The sequence below is a fragment of the Cryphonectria parasitica genome, assembly GCF_011745365.1.
Source record: "Cryphonectria parasitica EP155 unplaced genomic scaffold M406scaffold_6, whole genome shotgun sequence".
In the NCBI taxonomy this organism is placed as follows: domain Eukaryota; kingdom Fungi; phylum Ascomycota; class Sordariomycetes; order Diaporthales; family Cryphonectriaceae; genus Cryphonectria; species Cryphonectria parasitica.
The window spans coordinates 2,076,307-2,097,173 of NW_024468914.1; the positions used below are offsets into that span (position 1 = coordinate 2,076,307).

The 20,867-nt window shown below is 51.5% G+C and overlaps 4 protein-coding genes across 4 annotated transcripts; 3 read left to right on the forward strand and 1 right to left on the reverse strand.

Moving 5' to 3' along the window:
* Window positions 1-226: 226 nt before the first annotated feature.
* Window positions 227-1,211, forward strand: M406DRAFT_74146 (uncharacterized protein; the record flags this gene model as incomplete). Its single annotated transcript, XM_040925714.1, has 4 exons — window positions 227-273; window positions 310-385; window positions 556-687; window positions 723-1,211. The coding sequence occupies 4 exons, from the start codon at window positions 227-229 to the stop codon at window positions 1,209-1,211; spliced, it is 744 nt and encodes a 247-aa protein (XP_040774515.1).
* Window positions 1,212-3,351: 2,140 nt separating this feature from the next.
* On the forward strand, window positions 3,352-3,861 carry M406DRAFT_74147 (uncharacterized protein; the record flags this gene model as incomplete). The annotated part of the gene is made up of 2 exons (XM_040925715.1): window positions 3,352-3,547; window positions 3,674-3,861. The coding sequence occupies 2 exons, from the start codon at window positions 3,352-3,354 to the stop codon at window positions 3,859-3,861; spliced, it is 384 nt and encodes a 127-aa protein (XP_040774516.1).
* A 12,401-nt stretch (window positions 3,862-16,262) lies between these two features.
* M406DRAFT_332035 (uncharacterized protein) lies at window positions 16,263-17,555 on the reverse strand (the record flags this gene model as incomplete). Its single annotated transcript, XM_040920702.1, has 1 exon — window positions 16,263-17,555. The coding sequence occupies one exon, from the start codon at window positions 17,553-17,555 to the stop codon at window positions 16,263-16,265; it is 1,293 nt and encodes a 430-aa protein (XP_040774517.1).
* Window positions 17,556-17,877: 322 nt separating this feature from the next.
* Window positions 17,878-19,864, forward strand: M406DRAFT_293185 (kinase-like protein; the record flags this gene model as incomplete). Its single annotated transcript, XM_040919071.1, has 1 exon — window positions 17,878-19,864. One exon carries the CDS (start codon window positions 17,878-17,880, stop codon window positions 19,606-19,608), a length of 1,731 nt encoding a protein of 576 aa, XP_040774518.1. The 3' UTR covers window positions 19,609-19,864.
* Window positions 19,865-20,867: the final 1,003 nt, after the last annotated feature.

The window sequence follows — 20,867 nt, forward strand, 5'->3', positions numbered from 1 at the left end:
GGGATGATGATGAGTGCCTGTGTGACAGGGGGGAGAGGAGAGAAGGAGAGGTGGGAGGAGGGGGGGGGATGGGGAGGCGGAGGACCTGTGGCTTACAGAAAAGAAAAGGGGGGGGGGTGGTGTGTTGGAAAAAGCAACTCGAGGGCTGGCCAGCGGACACACACAGTCTGCATGCCCTTCTTGTCCCTTGTATTGCACAGCAAATTACTTCTACCTTGTGTGTACAATGGACATTCCAACTGAATCACCCGTTGATACCGTCGAAGCCTCTAGGTATGACAACTTCAGGTTTGTAAGGCGGCGTAATAGCCCCCGAATCCATCAAGATTCCAGGCATCGAGACATCTTCTGGGTCCGAACAATATGCAGCTCTCCGGATAGCAGAGTAAGGGGATTGAACAAGCTGAGGGCAGTTCTGGAGTCAGGCTGATACTGCAGTAGCCTCAGGCGGCAACTAACAACAAATGCTCTTGATGCTAAAGCTCTCTGCTCGAGATTATTGTTCGTCTGTTCCTTCTTTTCATATATATCCCCCTTATACTAATGCTGTGATAGTGCAGGACAATAACATCGTCTCCAGACGAGGATGAAGACGACCAAGAATCTCGCCTGCTCGAGGCTCATGCGCGAGAAGAGCTTGAAGGCGATGGCTGTCCTGCCTGTTACCCACCAGAACTCAACATCCCCGTACGAAACCCAATAGATACCGACCGATAATAGAGTACTGGCAATCATTCTCATCGACAGGCGATGTGGTACTTTGTGCTCAAAGAGAAGATTGGCGGAAGTCTCGAGCGTTTCAACAAAGTTTCCGGAACCGGTTTCAACACAATTCGTTCGGCATGTTTGTGGCTAGTGTTTGCGAACGTCAGCGGAGGAACGGACTCGGTAGCCATGTCCAGTTGCTGTTGGACCCGCAGCAGCAGAGCCAGCAGCAGACTTGGATCGAGTTTCAGGACTACCATCTTGCCTGCTATGGGCAGTTCCGGAAGAAGCGAGACAGACTGGAAAAGTTGCGCGATTCCCAGAAACAAGCTGGTGCTACGGACTTGGAAGGTTCTGGACACTCAGCACGCAGCGGAAAATCTATTCAGGGACGCCTCGAATTTGCGGAACGAACTCTGCGGTCGCACGAGATCCTCCCGGGGTGGATCGAGCAACAACAGCTCATGGTGGATTCATGGCCCTCTTCCCTTTGTCAGGGAGACTGACGACCAGAGTGCCGCCCGCATTGAGAGCTATACCAAGAGTCTCCTCTTATCAGCGCTGGTCAGGGCAATCAGACATTTCTACAGTCCGAGACAAGATCAGAGTATCGAAACCCACGCTCAAGAGTTCAAATATACAGCCCCAGGCGTTGAAAACTTCGAAATCCAAGCCTGTCATTGTGAACTTGGATGTCACGATACTAGACTGCACTCAACAAAGACCGGAGCATCAAGGAATGAAGCTCCTGTAACAAAGAGAAGCTACTCAGCCCCCTCAACTAATATTGCCCACAGATAAGCAGACCCGGGGCTGAGCACAAGCTCAGCGCCAGTTGACCTAACTGCAATTATAATCTGAACCTGATGCCTTTAGAACCCGGAGTAGGAGAATATCAAGGCCGCCAGTGAGACGGTCAGTTACCTGACAGCTAACAATTTACCCCACAATATTTATAACACTCAGGAATGACAACTGGATAGATGTCTCACAGAAAGAGGAAAAGAGCCAAGGGAGGTTTACAGCTACGTATTGATACCATTGATAGGATGACAATAGTAACAAGGATAATTCACCCTATTATCAGGTAAAACTAAGGGAGTTCGACAGAGACTATTATTATACCTAGATAGATATATCATTAGTAGTTAAATATTAAAACCCTTGCAATTTCAGTAGCTCCAAAAGATAGTAAGCACTGCTCTTGTTAATATAATAAACCTTTAAAGCACCTAAAGAATCTTCAGATTACTTCAGTACTCATTACAGCCATATTCCATCATGTTAGATCTGCCAACCTAGCTAGCGTCTGCTCCCGCTTATTCCGTATAACATCCAGCGACTCGCCGCTACTTGATGGAATGGCCAAGGTAGCAATGCACACATTATCACCTGCTAGATAGACTCCAGGAAGTGTAGCTTTTGGAACTACCAGTTTCGTGCCATATTGCGGGATGCGTCATAATTGGCTGTGGTCTGGGAGGTTGGCCACCGACGGACGCTTTTCCCTCTAGACACCCACACCGTTCTTCCAGAGCTCATTCACAACAGCGATCAGATGCATCGGGAAGCGTCTACTATCTTCATCAAATCGACAAGCACGCCTGCGATCGAACCATGTCTCACGAGGATCTCAACCATCAGATCAGGCATATATACGACAGCCCAGCTAGGTCAGCTCGTGAGAGATCGTAAGAATGAGACACCGGAATCCGAGTATGACTATATTCCTCCCCTGCACTCGTTCAAGGTGGAATGCGTAGTGTTAACGACCGACATGGCGTTAGCAAAAAATGTCTTAGTACCGATTTTGTTATATATAGGGATAGGAAACGTATCTTGCGAGTTATGAATGAATCTGATAATGCCGAGCTGCTTGTATAATATGGGGAATATAATGAATCCAATGCTATCTATCTCACCAAGGGAGACTGGGATGAGATCCGATATCCTGTCATTATACGCCATCCGAAGTTTACATTCCGCACATAGCCTCCCTCTCACAATCGTCATGAATACGCCTCGTTTTAAAAAGACATGTCCAAAAAATTGACCAGCAGATAACTACAAATTAACTAGACTACTTTTGAGGTTAGTTTTAGTGAAGAGATCAATTAACGACATATAGTTAAACTAATCGTAGTTAATGAGTAGTTAGTTTTAGTTAACCTGTTAACGAAAATATTTAACTAATTAACTATTCTTATTTTTAGCATAGCACATCCCAGCTCATCCTGCATGTATCTCGGGTATATATAGACGCAATGCAGCATCAACTGTGTCCATGTCTCTTCTGACTCTTGCACTTTTCCTTATACCTTCTTGTCTGATCATACTCTTGTCCGAAAGCCAGTCTCATATAATACCACCATCATGGACTCTCCAGTACGCCCTCGCTACACAATCAGACCACACAGGCAGATTGTAGCATATGCTTGGAACCATACTCAAATGGCAGCATGCTTACCACTGTATCTTGTAGCAAGTTATACCAGTTTGCTGATCACTTCTTGATACAATCATTCTGACATATTCTTAGGACATGTGTATCATGCGCATTGCTGGGAGAAGTGGCAAGACGATGGCAATGGCAGATGCCCTTTATGCCTCACTGAGCTCAGACCGTCAATATCTTGCAACCTCATCATGTCTCCCGGAAGAGAGGTCATTGAGGCACTGGCGAGGGCTGAAGCTCTGGAGCTGACCAACGCAAACGCTGAAGAAAGCATCGACCAGGCTCAAGCTACCTACAAAGCAGCATCCGACAATGCAATACGGTGGGCTCAGTCGAAACGAGCACAGGCAGATACTCTGCAAAGACGGCATGAGGAATTCTGCAAAGGTATGCAGATGATGCTCGAAATGCAGGTAGTGGTCAGCCGAGAAGCTGGGGCGGAAGCAACGTATTAGAAGGGCATTGCCGAGAAATCTGAATCGGACAATACGGAGTTTCAATCCCAGATCACAGGGTTCCAGAGTGCGATTGATAGGCTGCGGAGCCATATTGATATCTTATGCCGCGAAAACACAAGACTCTGGTCCGACAACTCGACACTCAAGTCCGACAACACGACACTCAGATCCGACAACCGCAAACTCCAGGCTCACGGACCAGGAGGCATTAGGAAGAAACTTACGATAGCGAGGAGTTCTTAATATGATAGCAACTTTCTGTCAGCATATATATCGGAAACTGAGAAGTAGTTTTCAATAATGCTGTAGGATTTCACTATTAATATGAACTTCTTCTTCTTCTTCTGATGCTGCTCCAGCGCTTGTGATGGAAAAAAACACTCCGGTCAAGTTCCCTTATGTAACTAGAAGAAAGACTGAAATTACCAAACATGAACTGTAGTAAACATATTGAGAAAGCCAAGTACAAGAGTTGCGCCTAAGACTGTGCGGGACTCGATGCTGATGCATGATTGATTGTATGCGGCTAGCCAGCTGCAAGTTCTGCACACCTTGTGTACAGCCAGTCCGCCTGAGCGGCCTGTTCACAACATCGGCTTCGACTTCGCTGCTGGTTTCATCAGGATGTGTCACCAGCTCGAGCCCAGGTGTCCGTTCATCTTGTATAATATTGGTCTCAGTCTGAATGCTGATAGCCTCTGCAGCAGATTGCAGATTATTTGATTAGTCGAACCAGCCTACTAAGTATTAATATAAACTCCCAATCCTTGCCCAAGGCAGGCTCGTGGCTTTGAGGATCGCTAAAGAGCCCAATATTGGCTGAAACATACAAAATCATTTATATTTATGCTCCTTACTTGACAGCCACTCCGTATACGTGGCAGGGCCCTAGTAGTTTTGCTCTGTCCGAAAACCAATTGGCATTAGACCTTATGCCCGAGTCCTGTCGCATGTAGGAGAGAGACCGCTGAGTTAACCCAGTTTTGCCCTTGAAATGAATCGAAGGAAGCCGGAATGACTTGTATTGCAGTAGCTCTGACATGAAAATTGGGCAGCGCCATCGCCCACCGTGGTTAGGAGGAGGGGGGGCAGAGCGGCTGCAGCCGAAACTCACGAATGCTAGTTTCTCTGCACTATACTGCATTGAGCTAGGGTACGGGTCGAGGACGATGTCATTCTTTCTTGAAGTGAACAAGAAGAGTGAGACACGCCTAATCCGAGGTTTTAGCTCAAGAACTGTCCACCAAAATTGACAGTAATCTCCTCCCCTTGATCTATATCCTTCCTAGCAACCAGCACCTTCTGATGCTTCCCAGAGATCGCTATACCGCGTATTACTATTGCATTTGGGTTCTTGCAACGATGGTTCACAAAACGAAGGTCGTTGCTCTCTTTTCCGGTATGAAGCTAAGCCATGGTAGCCATTGACGCACATTAAACAGGGTTAGCCCACATTCGCCAGGAGCAACTCACAGCCTATTAAGCTAGTGACTCATTTCCTCTTCAACCTTTTATCAAGATCGCTACTATGAAGTACTTTTTAGAAACCCGGTGCTCTTAAGCTATGGCGCAAAAGTAAATACAACCAAGATGATCGCGGTCTAACGGGCAGTTCATCGCAATGACTTGGAGGTCGCTACTTTCCTGCTCTCTTGCGGAGCGCACGTTAATATACCCCGGGTCCTTGTTATTATAGCCCATCATGACTAGACTGCTATTTGCATATAGTCCTTCAACTTTTCTTTAGCTTATGAACAATCCTTGACTGAAAGATGTGATGCTTGCTATTGAACCAGAACTAGGGCGCTGTCGCCCTCCGAGAAAAGAAACGAACAGCTACCGAAGCAATGAGCAAGAGCTCGTGCAACCCAAGCATGCCTGTACAGATAAGGATAGCAAACTAAGGCCATACGAGCATAAGAACAGGGTGAAAAACCTGTCTTAGATCTGTCCAAGGGGCTCAAAATCGAAAAGAAGAGAAAAGCATGCTTGATTATTGCCTCTTGCTAAAGAATTTGAAAAGTAGGTAGTATTCTTTATATGTATGAGAACTCTTGATCTACTGCACTCCATGTTCTACAGACTACTACTCTAGCTATCATAACAATGGAAGATAAGGAGAGCTAAGGCAACGAAGAAAAGCTTTCAGAGGATCTACTCCTTTGTAGAAGGCACTCTAGGGGCTGTACAAATGGTAGAAGGGAAGATGATTCTTCAATTAATCTATCTCAAGGCACGCTTGCCAATTGCCTTCTATATAGAAGGCAATTAGCACTAGTCCCAACTGAGCTAGCGTACCTGGCGACTCACTGCCTTTCCATTGAATGGCCCAGGCCAGTGAGTCAGGGTGGCCACCCAGGCCTCATTCACCTAAGGCCCCTATGGCCACTGCCACAAGTGCCGGCCACGGAAAAACGTTCCTGCTGTCCTCAGCAGCTATCTAGGGGTCACGTGTCCACGTGTCAGTCTCGCGCTTCTTCGGAGGCCAGGAGAGGTCTCAGGGCCCTGTTTTCCATCCTTTTCAGGCTCAGGGAGGCCTCCAGACGCGTTGTCAGACGCGTCAATGTTGACAGCCGGGGAGGCTGTGCCCTTGGCAGGCCGACCTCGCTTCCTCCGTGCTGGCACGGCTTCTCCATCCTCATTGCCGTCAGGCAACAGTTTCTTGGAAGGCCGGCCGCGCTTTCTCTTCACGGGGTCAGCTGGGCTGTCTTTCACGAGGATTTCTGTAGCCTTGTCGGGGTGTGCGCGTTCGTATTCCTCGATGAGGCCAGGGCACTTAAGGCTTCTCAAATCCTTCCAGCGATCGTGCCGCGAGGACCATCCCTTCCATCGCACCAGATATCGCACTGTATTCTTGCCACCTCGTCGCTCGATCTTCTTGTCTACGATGCAATCGACTTCGTAGTAGTCCTCATCAGGTCCAATTGAGTCATCGCTGTCTTCGTTGTGCTCGATCGGGCCAGGCTCAGGTAGCTGGCGGTTGAAGGGGTCGTCGGTAGGCTTGTACCGACTCAGGTACTGAATGCTGACCACTGGGTGTACTTGAACGTCAGCATCACGGTCACCAGTTTTGAAGTCAAGTTCATAAGCCAAAGGTGACACTTTTCTGATGATCGTAAAAGGGCCTTCGCGAAGAGCCTGTGTCTTGTTGGCCTGGCGCAGCAGTGGCTTGTATGCCTTGCCAAGTTTTAGCCAGACTTTGTCGCTCTTCTCGTATTCTTCGTGTCGGTGTTTGGCATCGTACGTGCGTTTGTTGTCTGCTGCGACGATATCCATAGCCAGTTGCGCGTCTTTTCGCAGGTGTTCACGCATAAAGCGTATCTCGGACAGTTGTTTGGTGATGTTGACTAATCGGTCGGACGGTGACTGGATCTTGAATCCGAACAGAAACTCGTGAGGGCTCGCGTCAATGGAGCGTTGGTGTGAGTTGTTCAGATTCCACTGCAAAGAGGGAATTAGGTCTATCCAAACCTCGTCAGGGTGTTCAGCAGCGTGGTATCTGATAGCCAGCTCGACATCCTGATTCTTTCGTTCAGCTGCTCCATCAGCCTGAGGGTGGTGTGCTGTAGTCATCTGTAGACGCGTGCCAAAGGCCTTCCATAGGCCCGTCCAGTAGTCTGAGGTGAACTTGGCGTCGCGGTCAGAGATAATCGCTCGAGGGCATGCCCAGTCGCTCAACAGCAGCTGTCTGCCCAGGACAGCTCCCCATTGCTTGGCTGAGTAGGTTGAGTGGCCTGGAATCAGTAGAGTCCTCTTGGAGGTCTTGCAAGTGACGGGCATCAGCGAGTTGTAGGCTTTGGAGCCTTTTACCTGCCACGGGGTGCCTGTTGATTCGACTGAGGGCAATCCAAGGATGAAGTCGAGGGAGATCGTATGCATAGGTTCAGAGGGGGCCTGAATCGGTTGGAGTAAACCTGCTGGCTTCTGGTTTTGCTTCTTCTGAGCGCCACACTCGTGGCAGTGATCGACATACTGTGAGACAAGCAGTCGCTTCTTCCTGAAGTGAAGACCATCCAACTCAGCCATCATGCGGTCTCTGCCAAAGTAGTGCTTATCGTCGTGTGCGTCGCGTAGAAGTTCCTGCACCAGAGGTCGTGGAACGACAAGGCGTTCTTTTCCATCATTGTCGTAGTTGTACAACAGTTGGTCCTTCAGGCGGAATGGGTGGCCGGGCTTAGAAGCAGAGACAATGTTCTCATTGTTTACCAAGGTAGGAGGCTTCTTTCCGGCTGAACCGACCTTTGTCAGGTCTGTGATGATGTTCCTATAGACTGTATCCTCCTTGTATCCTCGCCAGAAGCGCTGTCGCATATCCTCAGATATTTGTGCTTCCGACAAGACAAGGAAGACTGTGGGTAGATCATCAACTACTGTGTCGAGAGTGGCTGGTTCGTCGCTCCATCGCGCCTCCGCATCTCCTGTTGCAGACAGCCTTGACAAGGCATCAGGGACATAGTTGAGCTTCCCAGCCAGGTGGTGAATGTCGAACTGGTACTGGCTGAGGTAGATGGAGGCGTTGACAAGACGTCGGTTAGCACGGTCTGTAGACGAGGTGTCAAGGCGCGTTTGGGTAACGATGCTACGCGTGGCGTCGTGATCTGTGAGGACAACTACAGGCTGCGCTTGGTTTGATTGAATCAGCTTGCGCAGGCGTTTCGTTGCTCAGATCAGACACGCAACCTCTTGCTCAGAGGGACCGTAGTTCATTTCAGCTTTCGTCAAGCAGCGGCTGAGGAACATTACTGGTTTGATAGCGTGCGAGGGGATCGGCTTGCCAGGTTGCCAGATATAGTCTTCCTTCAACTGAAAGATCATTACGCCAAATCCTCGTTGCAAGCATCCATCTACTTGGATAAACAGCTTCTGCAATGGTTCCATATGGTACAAGCGCATCTTTCTGCAGATAGTGTTCTGTAGGTCCTCGAAAGCTATCTTTTCAGCGTCTGTTGGCTCGTAGTATGTGCGACGTGTATAAGCTTGACGCTGCGACTTCTTCCCAGGTGTGATTTTTCCAAGCTTACGGCCTTCAGCCAGCAGCGCTGTCTTTCGCAGTTGAAGCGGTTCCACGAGCTGCGCGTAGTACGGGATCATCGTTCGTAGGAAACCGGTTGCGCCAAGGTAGGTTTCGAGGTCCTTGAGGTTTCTAGGGAAGGTCATCTTCCGAAAGGCCTCAGTGCGTTCCTTCGTGGTAGACAGGCCAAGCGCGTCGACATAGAAGCCAAGAAGTTCGACTGAGGGGAAACCGATGTGACTCTTTGTGGGAGAAATAGAGATTCCCTTCCTGTCGAAGATGTTCAGGGCGACGTCGAGGTGCTTCAGGTGGTCCTCAAACGAATCTGAGAAGATCACGATGTCGTCGATAAATGCCTTGACGAAGTGCCTGTGGTCACGAAGTAGCCTGTCCATGTATCTTTGAGCGTGAGCGGGCGAGTTGCGGTAGCCCATCAGGGCTACTGTTGGTCGCTCAAGGCCACGGTGCATGACCATGGTCTGACGGTCTCGGTATTCTGGGTGGACAGGGAACTGGTAGAAGAAAGCTGTGGCGTCGATGACTGTGATGTATTGTTTACCGCGTATAGCTTCAATTACGTCTGACTGAAGAGGAAGGGGGTAGTTGTCAGGTACTGCCCACTTGTTAAGGGCTCTGAGGTCCGCGACGATGCGGCCCTTTTCCTTCCCGTGTACCGTACGCCAGACCACGAAGATTGGCAATGCGAACGGGCAGACGTCGTCAGCGAATTCGAGGCGGCCAGCTTCGTGCATATCCTCGTGTACCTGGTCGATGAACTTCTCATCTTTGCGAGAAACAGGGTAACGGGGGCGATTCAGCTTCGCGTGCTGCCATCCCTCCATCAAGGGAATCTTCATCATCTGGTCCTCTGGCATGTCAAGAGGGCCTTTGTTTTCCCATACAGCCGGGTACTTCTCGACAATCTTCTTGAACTGTCGAGCTTTGACGGGATCCTGCGAACAGACGCGAACGCCGTTGTCGAGGACCATAGCTGGAGCTTCGTCTGGGGCCTTGATCCCCAGAGATCCCTTGATGATGGTCGAAGGTTTCCGTGTATCGAGGTCGTGGTCGTCGGACGGTAGAGCCTCGGTATTCGCGGAAAGGTTGATACCATAGGCCATTCCCATATCGCCTAGGGACTGACAAACAGCGTCGCTGTAAGGCGTGGAGGATAGGCCTTTTTCGTACAGGAAGTCGCTAATCGGGCGTGTCTCCGTTTCTGCACCCTTGGCTGTCGCGATGATCTCTGGTGTGAGGTCGAACTCTCCGTTCACTGCCACCTGACCAACAGGAATCCTCAATGAAGACGCGAATTGCACGTCGTGTGCACCTATCGCGTGGGTGTCGGCTGGCTGGTAGGTCGACGCCAGTCCTCCCAAGGCAGCTGCCACTGCCAGGGCCTTTACAGCGCCCTTAAAGGTAGCTTTGAACCATCCAGTGTCCTCACACTCGTGGATAGTGCCCATCCGCGTGCCTTTGGGGATCTTGACAGCTCCCTCCGTAGCATTGTGCAGGGCTACTACAGGGGGTGAAGAAGCATCGACCTGCGCGTTCAGCGCGGTCCCGTGGGTTGATGTGAAAGAGAATGAGCGGCCTTTGGGCAGTTCAGCGTATTTCACAGCCACCTGAGCAGTCTCGCCAGGGCTGACAACATAGGCGTGGGCCATCCTCACCTTTCGCACAGTAGGTGAGAGGGCCTGACGCTGGACCTCGAAAGGCACCTGGAAGTTGCCTTGCCCTGGGTATGTGATGGCCTGGTCCTCGTAGTTGATGATGGCCTTGCGGGCTTTGAGCCATCCGTTGCCGATAAGGGCTCCAGCGGGTAGGTCATCCACGATCCATGCCCCAGCACGCTGGCACAGCAGTCCAGGAGAGCCGTCGGCACGCCTGCCACAGGCGTAGAAGTCCCATTCAGCGTATTTGGACAGCGTGATCGTGCCCTTTCCCACACCCCCGATCTTTTGAGGCTTGTGGACCGAGACCTCAGCGGCAGGGAACTGACTGAGGAACTGTCGGTCCACCAAGTCGTGACCAGTGCCAGTGTCTTTGCAGAGGGTCATATCAGGTCCGGTGGGAGTAGCTCGTACGGTGATTTTCATGTGAGTGTAACCGCCGATAGGCTCGTTCGGCTGCTTTTCGGGCGTGGCTTCCGTGAGGATGTCTTCATCACGGTATTGGACCGGTGGTATGCTTGTCTCAGGCGAAGTAGTTCCAAAAGACATAGCGTGCTTCAGACGTCTCTTGACCTCTTTGAAGACGTTCGTCTTCTGGTCTCGATCCTGGCAAGCGCCCACGTGCTGGAACATCTGGCTTCGAGAATCAAACTCTCTGTCACAGAAGATACACGTGCGGTTGACTGGGTGGTCGACTTCGCGTAGGTTGTAGACGCGGCCTACAGGGCTAGGCGATCGAGAGTAGTATGACGAGGTTGGCGAGGGCGATCGTCCAGGACTATCGATCCAGTGTACCTGCCTATCGCCAGGCGAAGGTAGGTCGTCACTGTCGTCCTCAGAGGGCGTGTCTTCACCCTTGTCCTCGGTAACGTTGTAGGCTTTCTTTTTGTCGGAGGTTGCTGGGCGACTCCAGTCGCGTTTCTTGCGATCCTCAGACTTGCCATCCTTCCTGAACCGATCGTAATCACGGTTGCGGTTGCGATCCCGAGGCTTGTCGCGGTTGGAGTCCCGGTTTTGGTATGAATCGCGATCTCGAGGCTCGTACCTTGAGGAACGAGTCACGCTCTTGTCACGATAGCTTGACCGATCTTTGTCGCGGCGGTCATGATCACGATCCCTTCCGCGATCACGATCGCGGTTATCTCGACGATCTCGGTCGTCGCGGCGGTTGCTGCTGGTGCGAGAGTCGTACTTGCGGGCTGGGGAACGGTCTCGACGACTACCCTTTCCTCTGTAGTACTCAGGGTAGCGTCGATCAGCAATGTTGACCAAGATGCTCTTGGCCTGCTCAACCTCCTCCATATACTCATCCAGGGTGTTGTAGCGACGAGGAGGGGCAAGGTGGTGCTGAATGCGTTCATCCATCTTGCTCCAGATGTCGTTCAAGGCGCCCTTCCAGTTGAGGTTTTCGCGGTCGAGAATGCCCATACCGCGCGCGTATCGGAGGTTCTTCTGGATGAACTTTCGCAGGGCAAACTCGTCCTCAGCAATGTTTCTCAAGGTCAGGTAGCTTTCGCGGAACTTTCGCGTGGCACGCGTGGGTTCCATGGCGAATCGCTGAGCCAGGAGATTGGTGACGACGCCATATCCTCCTCGACGAAGCTCGGCGCGCTTAGTGTTGGTCAACTCGTTGGTCCACCAGTAAATGGCAGCGCCTTGCAGTAAGGTGCTGAACATGCGCAATATCTCGTTCTCAATATCAGCATTATTCGTGCTATCTTTGAGGGACTCAAGACGGTCTAGAAAGGACCAGACATCAGTGAAGACGAGGTCCTTGCCGACTGTAACCATGCCAACATCTTCGGGGTCGTTGTATTCAGGGTCGAAGACTCCAAGTTCCTCTCTCTTCATTTTAGTAACGTGCTGGGTGCTTGATCGGTTAGAGAACGGAGTGTCGTCGCGCTGGTTACGGGGGTTGCCTGATCCAGGTCCTAGAGGCCTGTCAGGAGGACGACAGCCTCCGTCACCGCTTCCTTGGTCGTCGGAGTCGTCACCCGAATCATCAGGGTCACCTCCTCCAGCGCCATAGTGGACAGCTCGTCGGGGGGCTGCTGGACCTTGTGAAGGGCCAGGTACAGCGGGGGGTAGATTACCATTGCTAGCCTGAAAGCGAATATCTGAAGCGGTGGCTTCAGGGCCAAGCTTGAAGTGACGCATCAGCTGGGCTAGCATGTCGGTTTGTTTACCGACTTGAGTATCGAGGGCTCCTTGTTTGATAGCTATCGTGGCTTGCTGGGTCTCAAGACGCGCCACGACCTCCGAGGTCTTCCTGATTTCCAGGTTTGCGTGGATCGCGGCTATCTTAGCGTCGTCAGCCTGCGTCTTGATGTAACGAATATACTCCTTGAAGGCAGGGTTGTTTGAGAAGTTGGCTGGTTCTTCAGGATCCTCGTGTTGGAGGGTGCCAGTCTCGCGTTGCGCAGCAGGGGACTCGAACAGTGCTGAGCTGTTGCCATGGTAGTCTCCCGCCTGGAACGGGTTGTCCTGACTGGCGGTCTCTTCTTCTCGAGAGGCCATCGCGTCTTCACTCGTCGAGCGTCCGTGAAGAAGTTTGGGGTCTTTGCCTAGCTGTGTCGCCAGACTGGCAGCCAGGTCGGCTGTGGTAGCACGGTGGATAGGTGGTCGAGTTGGGTTCTTTGAGAAACCGCTCATAGTTAGCTCAGCTTGTCTGATTGTCTTGCCAGGGTTAAAATCAACAGTGAATCGCTGTTAATCAAGCCAATTGGCGACAAGCAACAGATGGATATGAAGGCTAGGGGATGGTTTAGGCTTCTCAGGCGAGCGTGCCGTAACCAGGGTAACTCGTGGCGTCTGCGCGAGGATGTCTATGGTGCTCGCGAGGATCAGAGTGTGCTTGCTGATTTCAACTGCCAGGGCTTCCACCAGCGACGGGGTAAAAGGAAAAAACAGCTTAGCTGTGAATGCTTGTGAATGCCCGTGGGCGTGTTTTTGATGGTTTTTTGTGGTGTTTTTGATGAAAACGCCTGTTTGCGAGGTCTCAGGTGAGCGTAACGCGTCAGGGAAGTCCGTGGCACAGTCTCAGGTGAGCGTGGTGCCAAGGGCTTGTTGTTTTGGTGCCACGATCTTCACGATAGTGGGCTTTTGGTGTTTTTGGGTTGCCAAGGCCGCTGATTTCCCAGGTGGGCGTGTCAGCGCAGTGGCTTCGTGGGGTGAATCCTCAAGGAATTCCTCAATGCAGTGTATGATCGTAGCTACCACTTGTAGAAGGCACTCTAGGGGCTGTACAAATGGTAGAAGGGAAGATGATTCTTCAATTAATCTATCTCAAGGCACGCTTGCCAATTGCCTTCTATATAGAAGGCAATTAGCACTAGTCCCAACTGAGCTAGCGTACCTGGCGACTCACTGCCTTTCCATTGAATGGCCCAGGCCAGTGAGTCAGGGTGGCCACCCAGGCCTCATTCACCTAAGGCCCCTATGGCCACTGCCACATCCTTGCTGTTTGTACATCTAAACTGCTTGTTTGTAAAGAGGAAGTACATCTTGATAATGCTTCTGTAAGGAACTCAGCAGATGTTGAGCTTGAAATAGCTTCTCTTCAGCTAGCTTTTCTTAGAAAGATTATCTTTCAGTTCAGTAATAATAATAGCTAATTATGCAATTGAGATAATAAATTTGAAGGATTATTCATCTTTGCATTAAGCTTAGCTCTGATTATCATATACAGCTCTTGCTATCTTTCTCCTGTTGAGATTAGTACAATGCAATCTCAAAGGAAGCTAGGCTAGCTATTGCTTGTAAGCTAGATGTGCAAGGAATGATGCTGATAATAAGAGCTTATATATTATCAGTCTGTATATAGTTGCTTTTCTATTATCTGCTTTTCTCCTTTCCTTATCTATTCCATATATTTCACTATTATCTACCCTTTGAAGTACTAAGTAGAAAGCTGAATGAAACTGCTAAGTGATAATTATTGCGCTATCTTCTTTAAAGAAGTATGTAAAAACTGTCAATTGATGAAATAATGTTAGCTTTATAATTAACTATATGAATATAGTTAGCTATATGAATATAATAAGCTGTATAAATGTAGTTAGCTATATGAGTATAGTTAGCTATATAGTAATTAGCTAGCTATTATAAGAGTAGATTTTAATTGCTAGAAAGCAGGAAAAAAAAAAGTTAAATTGAAACTGAAATATCAAATCTAGAATAAGTTTGTAAAATACACTTATTGCTCAAGCATATCAAGAATGCATTATAATAAAGTGCACTTATTACTTGCACTGATTAAGAGTGTTATTATGATAGCCAGAATAATAATCTGTAGAACATAAAGTGCAGTAAATCAAGAGTTCTCATACATATAAAGAATACCACCCACTTTTCAAATTCTTTAGCTATAAGCAACAATCAAGCATCCTTTTCTCTTCTTTTCGAGTTTGAACCCCTTGGACAGATCTAAGACAGGTTTTTCACCCTGTTCTTGTGCCCGTATGGCCTTAGTTTGCTGTTCTTATCTGTACAGGCACGGTTGGGTTGCACGAGCCCTTGCCCATTGCTTCAGCAGCTGTTCGTTCCTTTTCTCGAGGGCAACCGCGCCCTAGTTCTGATTCAGTATACTGTAATAAGATGCATTGATTACCTGCACTGGTTAAGAATATATAGAATACTTCCGCTCCTGCTGTACTCTCTAGCAGCTAGCTGCTTCCGCCTACAGCATTCACTCCGTTGATCCCTTAACCGTTCTACTCTCCCCAGCTAGCAAATGAAGATAAAAAGTGTAGCTAGCAATTAATGAGCGCTCTGGGATAAAGACTTAAATATATGAAAAAAATTTTGATGTACTCCCTATAGCTTGCGGAGAGCTGTAGTATACCAAATTTAGTGGAACGGTTTCGTATATTTTAAGGGCATCATCCACATATATAGACAATCAAGCTTGACTCCCTCAACCTTTCTTTTCAATCTTGAGCCCTCTGGACAGGTTTAGCATGCTTGGTTTACATGAGCTCTTTGCCTATTGATTGATTGTCAGTCCTTTGGTGTGACAACTGTGTCTGAGCTCCTGGCTCACCATCATCTATCTGTCCTCACATAAGAAACTTCTGGGGGGAAAAGGCAGGCAGAGTTGCAATCATACTGGTAGAGAAAGACAACGCTCCCTATTTGGCAATGTCAACAAATGCAACAAGGCAAGATAAAATGGCTAGCCATTCTAGTTCTCTGGAGCAACCAAGACGCCTCCCCCCCCCCCCCGGGAAGCCATACACTGCCTGAACAGTTGTATCAAGGCGGCAATGCTGGATCGCAATCATCTATCTGTACCAAAAAAAATTCATAAGAGAGGTTGTAAGCAAGAGGGGGACAGCTAACGAGTATACAAGTATCCAGAAGTCAAGAAGAGCAGAACATCTTAAGCAGTGCATCTGAACAAGGGAGCATTTCCCACTCCGGTACACATTATTCAAAATTCAAAATTCGAAAACTCAACAGACTTGTTTCCATCACTTCAACAGCATCACAACCCACCAGACACCAGAACCCAAAAAAAATAAAAAAATTGACACCCATCCCCCGCCCTGCCCCGGTTTCCCCATCCCCGCTCGCGAGCCCGCAAGACTCCTGTCGCCGGCTGCACCCGACCCTGTCAGGATAACCGGTACACAGGCCTTGCAAGTCCATTCTATCCAACAGCAGCAGCGATACAAGGACAGGGAGAGCTAAAGAAACGTGACCAGCTGCACCCGACCCTGTCAGGATAACTAGCATACGCTGCCCGCCCCGCCCCGCCCAGACGCTGACCTGCATATAGAGAGAGACGCCGCCGGCTGCACCCGACCCTGTCAGGATAACCGGTACGCGACAACTCTACAACGCCCCTCCAAGGTCTGTGCCAATCTGCCTGCCCGACTTTTGCCCTATACCCCCTCCTCCCCCCTCTCCCCAAGCCATATCCTGCCAGAAATACCACTATCCCATCAAGATGCTTGCTATTAGCAACCTGCTCCTTGGTGCCAGCTGTTGCTCGGGTCTTGATGCCGGCGGGACCGCCCGAGCCCCCGGCCTAGTCTGACCGTTGTCTGCACCTGTATTTCGGCGCAGCCGTGCTGTCCGAGCTGCAGGAGCTGCGCATCTGCACCCGAGAGCTGCCGGCGCCGCGCACGGGTGATCCGGGCCGCGGGCGCTGTCGGGAGGGGGCGGGGAGGCTGCACGCGCCGCCGCTGCCGTAAGCTCTCTCGGGGGGCTGCAGGCCTCGCCCGGCTGCTCTGTTGTCTCATGAGGGTGCTGCGGTCCCTCTTGCTGCTGCTGGCGGCGTCTGCAGCTGTCGTCCTCTCCTCCTCCTCCTCCTCCTCCTCCTCCTCCTCCTCCTCCTCCTCCCGGGCGACCACCACCTTCCTCTTCTTGGCCTCTGGCCCGTCCGGCACCGGCTGGGAGGCCTCACAGGCCGTGTCGGGTTGCCTTTTCCTCTTGCTGCCGGATGCTGTACCAGCCGGCGGCTGGGGCTGGGGCTGTATCTCCTTCCCCATCATCATTCTCCGCCTCTTCTGGGGGCCTGGTTGTCCCTCGGATATCGCAGGGGTGGCGGGCGGCGGCGACGGCTCACCGTGGTCGTCCCCCTCCCCCTCCTCTAGACCCCTCTTGCGCTTGTAACCCCTTGTCCCTCCGGTCTCGGCCGCCGGCGGCTGGGGCTGTATCTCCTTCCCCGTCGTTATCTTCCGCCTCTTTCTCTTCTGAGAGCCTGGTTGTTCCTCGGATATCGCGAGCGGTAGCAGCTCATCATCGCTGTCCCCCTCCTCTTCTGGATCCCTCTTGCGCTTATGCTCCAGTGTCCCCCCTCTGTTGTGGGCCGGCGGCGGCTGGTCGGGAGCGGCGTCCCCCTCCTCAGCAGGCTGGCTGTTCGCTAGCACGGGAGACGGCGACCTGTCGTAGGGAGCAAAAGGGCCGCTGGACCACAGCCGCTCACGGGGGTCAACCTCGCTCAGGGATTTGCCCAAGATTTCGAAGGAGATTTGGGGGTATACAGCGGGGTTCATGAGATCGTTTATCGTTGCAAGCCCTGCGTCGACCAGTATATCTTGTTCAACCAGCTTGACCGAGTGGGCCATCTCTTCGTCGTCCATATCACTCTCGCTCTGGGGTGACGGCATCCGTGCCTCCTTCCTTGCATAGTAGTCGTTGACATAATTCCGACGCCATTCGTCTCGGCTACGTGTCCACCTCTCGTCGTACTCGTCCTCCGTCTCGTCTGGGCGTTTGGGAGAACAAAACCCCTCCAACGGTCTCATGGCGGATGTGTGTGTGTGTGTGGATGCAGTGAATGCAAATGTGATGATGTTGATTTTGAATTTGATGGTGTTGATGGCAATTTTGATGATGTTGTGGATGGGATGATGTTGTTGTCAGGAAGAGGAGGATGAGGTTATCAGAAGAGGGGGTTGATGGCCTGCTGCTGCCTAAAAAGTGGGCCACTGTTACTCTCCCAGCCCACCAGAAATCCCCCTCTCCAAAACAATGCGGTGATGATAAACTAATTAATATTCTTCTAGTCATGTCTGCGCTCGCATTTTCCCATGAACATTATCAACATTGGTTATTGTCAAAACTATCATGTCTTTACTCCCCCTTCGCTTCGCAACGCTGACCCCGGAGAACAAGGCAGCCCAGAAATGCCTGGCATCCCTCGTCGACAGCCAGCCTCCCGAGTCTCCTGTTCATCTCGTCGCTGTCGCCCAGGCCGATGGCCCTACAAAGTCCACCGACCGCGCTGCCCGGTCTAAATACCAGCTTATGCTCTCGTTCAACGCCCGAGGTTCCAGCTTGGATCGTAGCTGGCTGATCGGGAAGCTGAGGCGGAGAGGTGCGCCCGATCTGCCCATCTGCTCGTCTAGATCGCGTCACCTAAGAGGATGGGAGGCCTGCAAGCTCTCAATCCATCCGCAATCCGGAGCCTTATTGTTGTGGAATATCAGCCAGCACCACTCGATTGTATACCTGCAGGCTAACGGTAGCCAAGATGTCGAGCTGCAGTATAATGACGGATATGTTCTTCATAAGAATACCAACCGCCTCCGCATTGGCCCGCTGGACTTTGTGCTCGAGTTCTCGGTTAGGAACGAGGTGGCCTATTCGACTCATCTCGAGGACTATATGCGGAGGCAGTATCAGGGCTGGGATCACCACCGCCGTATCCAGGAGTACGGCTGTCTCGACGTATTGCCCAGGCCAACACAGCTCGATATGGGGAATATCATTCTTCATCATATTATCTCCAAGGGGGCCTTTGGTGTGGTTCGGGCTGGTATCGAGAAGCAGACTGGAAAGGTTGTAGCCTGCAAGACGATTCATCTCCACCATCACGATATCTCGGCTACCAGGAACGAGATCGAGATTGCCAGACAGATCCCTCCCCGGTCTGTCGGCCTTGTCCCTCTCCTCTCCTCGTGGTGCGAGCATGGCCACCCGTTCCCCTGTTCGCAGGCTGTATTCGAGGATGTGCATCTCCTGATGCCGTATGCGCCCTTCACGTTTGCCAGTGCGCCGTGGCACGAGATCGACCTGCTCACAAGGCTGGTCCTGTATCGCCAGGTGCTCGAGGGCCTCAAGAACCTGCACAGCATGGGCATCATGCACCGCGACATCAGCCCTCAGAACCTGCTGGTCTTCTCATGCCAGGCTCCTCCCGCCTCCGCAGCCGCTATCTGCGACTTCGGCAAGGCCAAGAAGGCCCTCTGGGGCACCAAGGCGGCCCTCGGGCCCCTGAGCTTCACGGCACCAGAGGTCGGGCACCAGGAAAAGTATACGAACGCCATCGACATCTTCAGCCTGGGCCTCTCTATAGTGGCCACTTTCCTGCCGTGGGTCGGCGCAAGGGCCCTATCCAGGGATCACCACACAAGAATCCTGGAGAGCCTTGCCGCCGGCCTCCAGGGGCGGATCCCTGACAGCCTCAAGGCCCTCCTCCGCTCTATGGTCGCATGGGAGCCCTCGGGCCGCCCAACAGCTGAGGAAGCTCTAGCCGACCCGGCCTGGGAACAGACCGCGGTGGCGGAGCAGCCTGTCCTGGAGGACGAGCAGCACCAGAGCAGCAGCGGGGAGACGTCCAGGGCGAGACGGGGACGGCGGTCGGGCGGCCCTTCCATCACGAGCTCACACAACATGAACAGGAAGAGAGCGCATGAGTCTTCCCAGCCGGCTATGGCTGGAGCAAGTCAGTCAGGTGCGAATAAGAAGAAAAAGGAGATGATGCCGACATCTCAACCGTCTGGCCAGGAGGGCGTCACGGTACAGGAACCAGAAAGATCGGATGGCCCTTGTCGGCTCTCACCACCTCCTCAATAGGTGTCTGTTGTTGTTGTTGTTGTAATATAACCCCATCTAACATGCAGGTCAACATCTCGGAACAGGGACGCTTACATGATCCAGGTCTTTATGTGATAGTTGCAGGATCGATGTCGAGCCTTGTCGATCCAAGTGAGCCACCATACTGAGGAAGCTGAATATATAACCACAAGTCATTGTCATTACCACCACCACCACCATTTGATAGATCTTGCATATAGCTCTTCAGTCGTCAATCTATGTATCAGGTTACACATATTACTCTGATGGCCCAAAAGGTAGTGAACACTCGCACTGGAACTTTTAATTCCAAGCTAGGTAGTAATATGCAAGCTATGTGACATTCTAGGAACGGTCCCTTCCTCCTCTTGTTAGCAGGGGCCCGGTTTCAAAAACGAAGTATCCCGAGTTGCCATCGGGCCGGCCCTGATATCCTCATCTGCAGGTCGCGACACAGAATCGGCCCTCGACGACGACGACGACGACGCCAAGTGATGGCTCTCCGGGTCACCACTACGATGGCGCCAGGCGCGCAGAACCGAGCGCAGGCGAATTGTCGACAGCCCAGGCAGGACCTATAGGCGTCAGGAGCGGCCCAAGAAAGCCCCCGAGAAGTCGCCGAGAGAGTCGCCAGTGGCCCTAGAGCTCGGTAACATGACCGGGGAGAGAGCCGCTGCGTACCCTACGAGCACGACCTGCGAACCCCGCCAGCCAGACCAACCACTGAGTCCACAGGGGGAAGGATCGACAAAAAGAAGCGCCGCAGACCACAATCACGGTGATTCGGACGAGCTCGGAAAATTGTCACCGGGGCGCCCGGGGGGGGGGGGGGCGGGGGTAATAGCCGTGCGGGTTTTTTGGCCGGCAACCAATTTTGGCACCCACTACGGGAGGAACGGAGACCAGAGGTTAAGCCCACGGGTACTATGTAAATCAGCCGGCGCACCTAATTCAGCATGTTGGCTGCGCTGTCTCGCTGTATGACTTTGCTTTTACTTCCTGTTTCTCTAATATGTAACTTTCTTTATGCTGGGCTTTTTTCTTCTTTTCTCTCTTTGTAAGCTTTCTTGTTGCCAGACTTGTACTACGGGGCACGAGGTAGTCTTCCCAATGCCAGAGTGAAGATTCGATCCACCTTGGGTACTCAAGCTTACCGTAGCACTCGTAGTAATCATGTCCTAGCCAAAACCCCTCGGCATGCCTGACTGAATGGCGGATTCCAGTGGGTCGCCAGTGGTCTGTGCACGTGCGCATGTTAA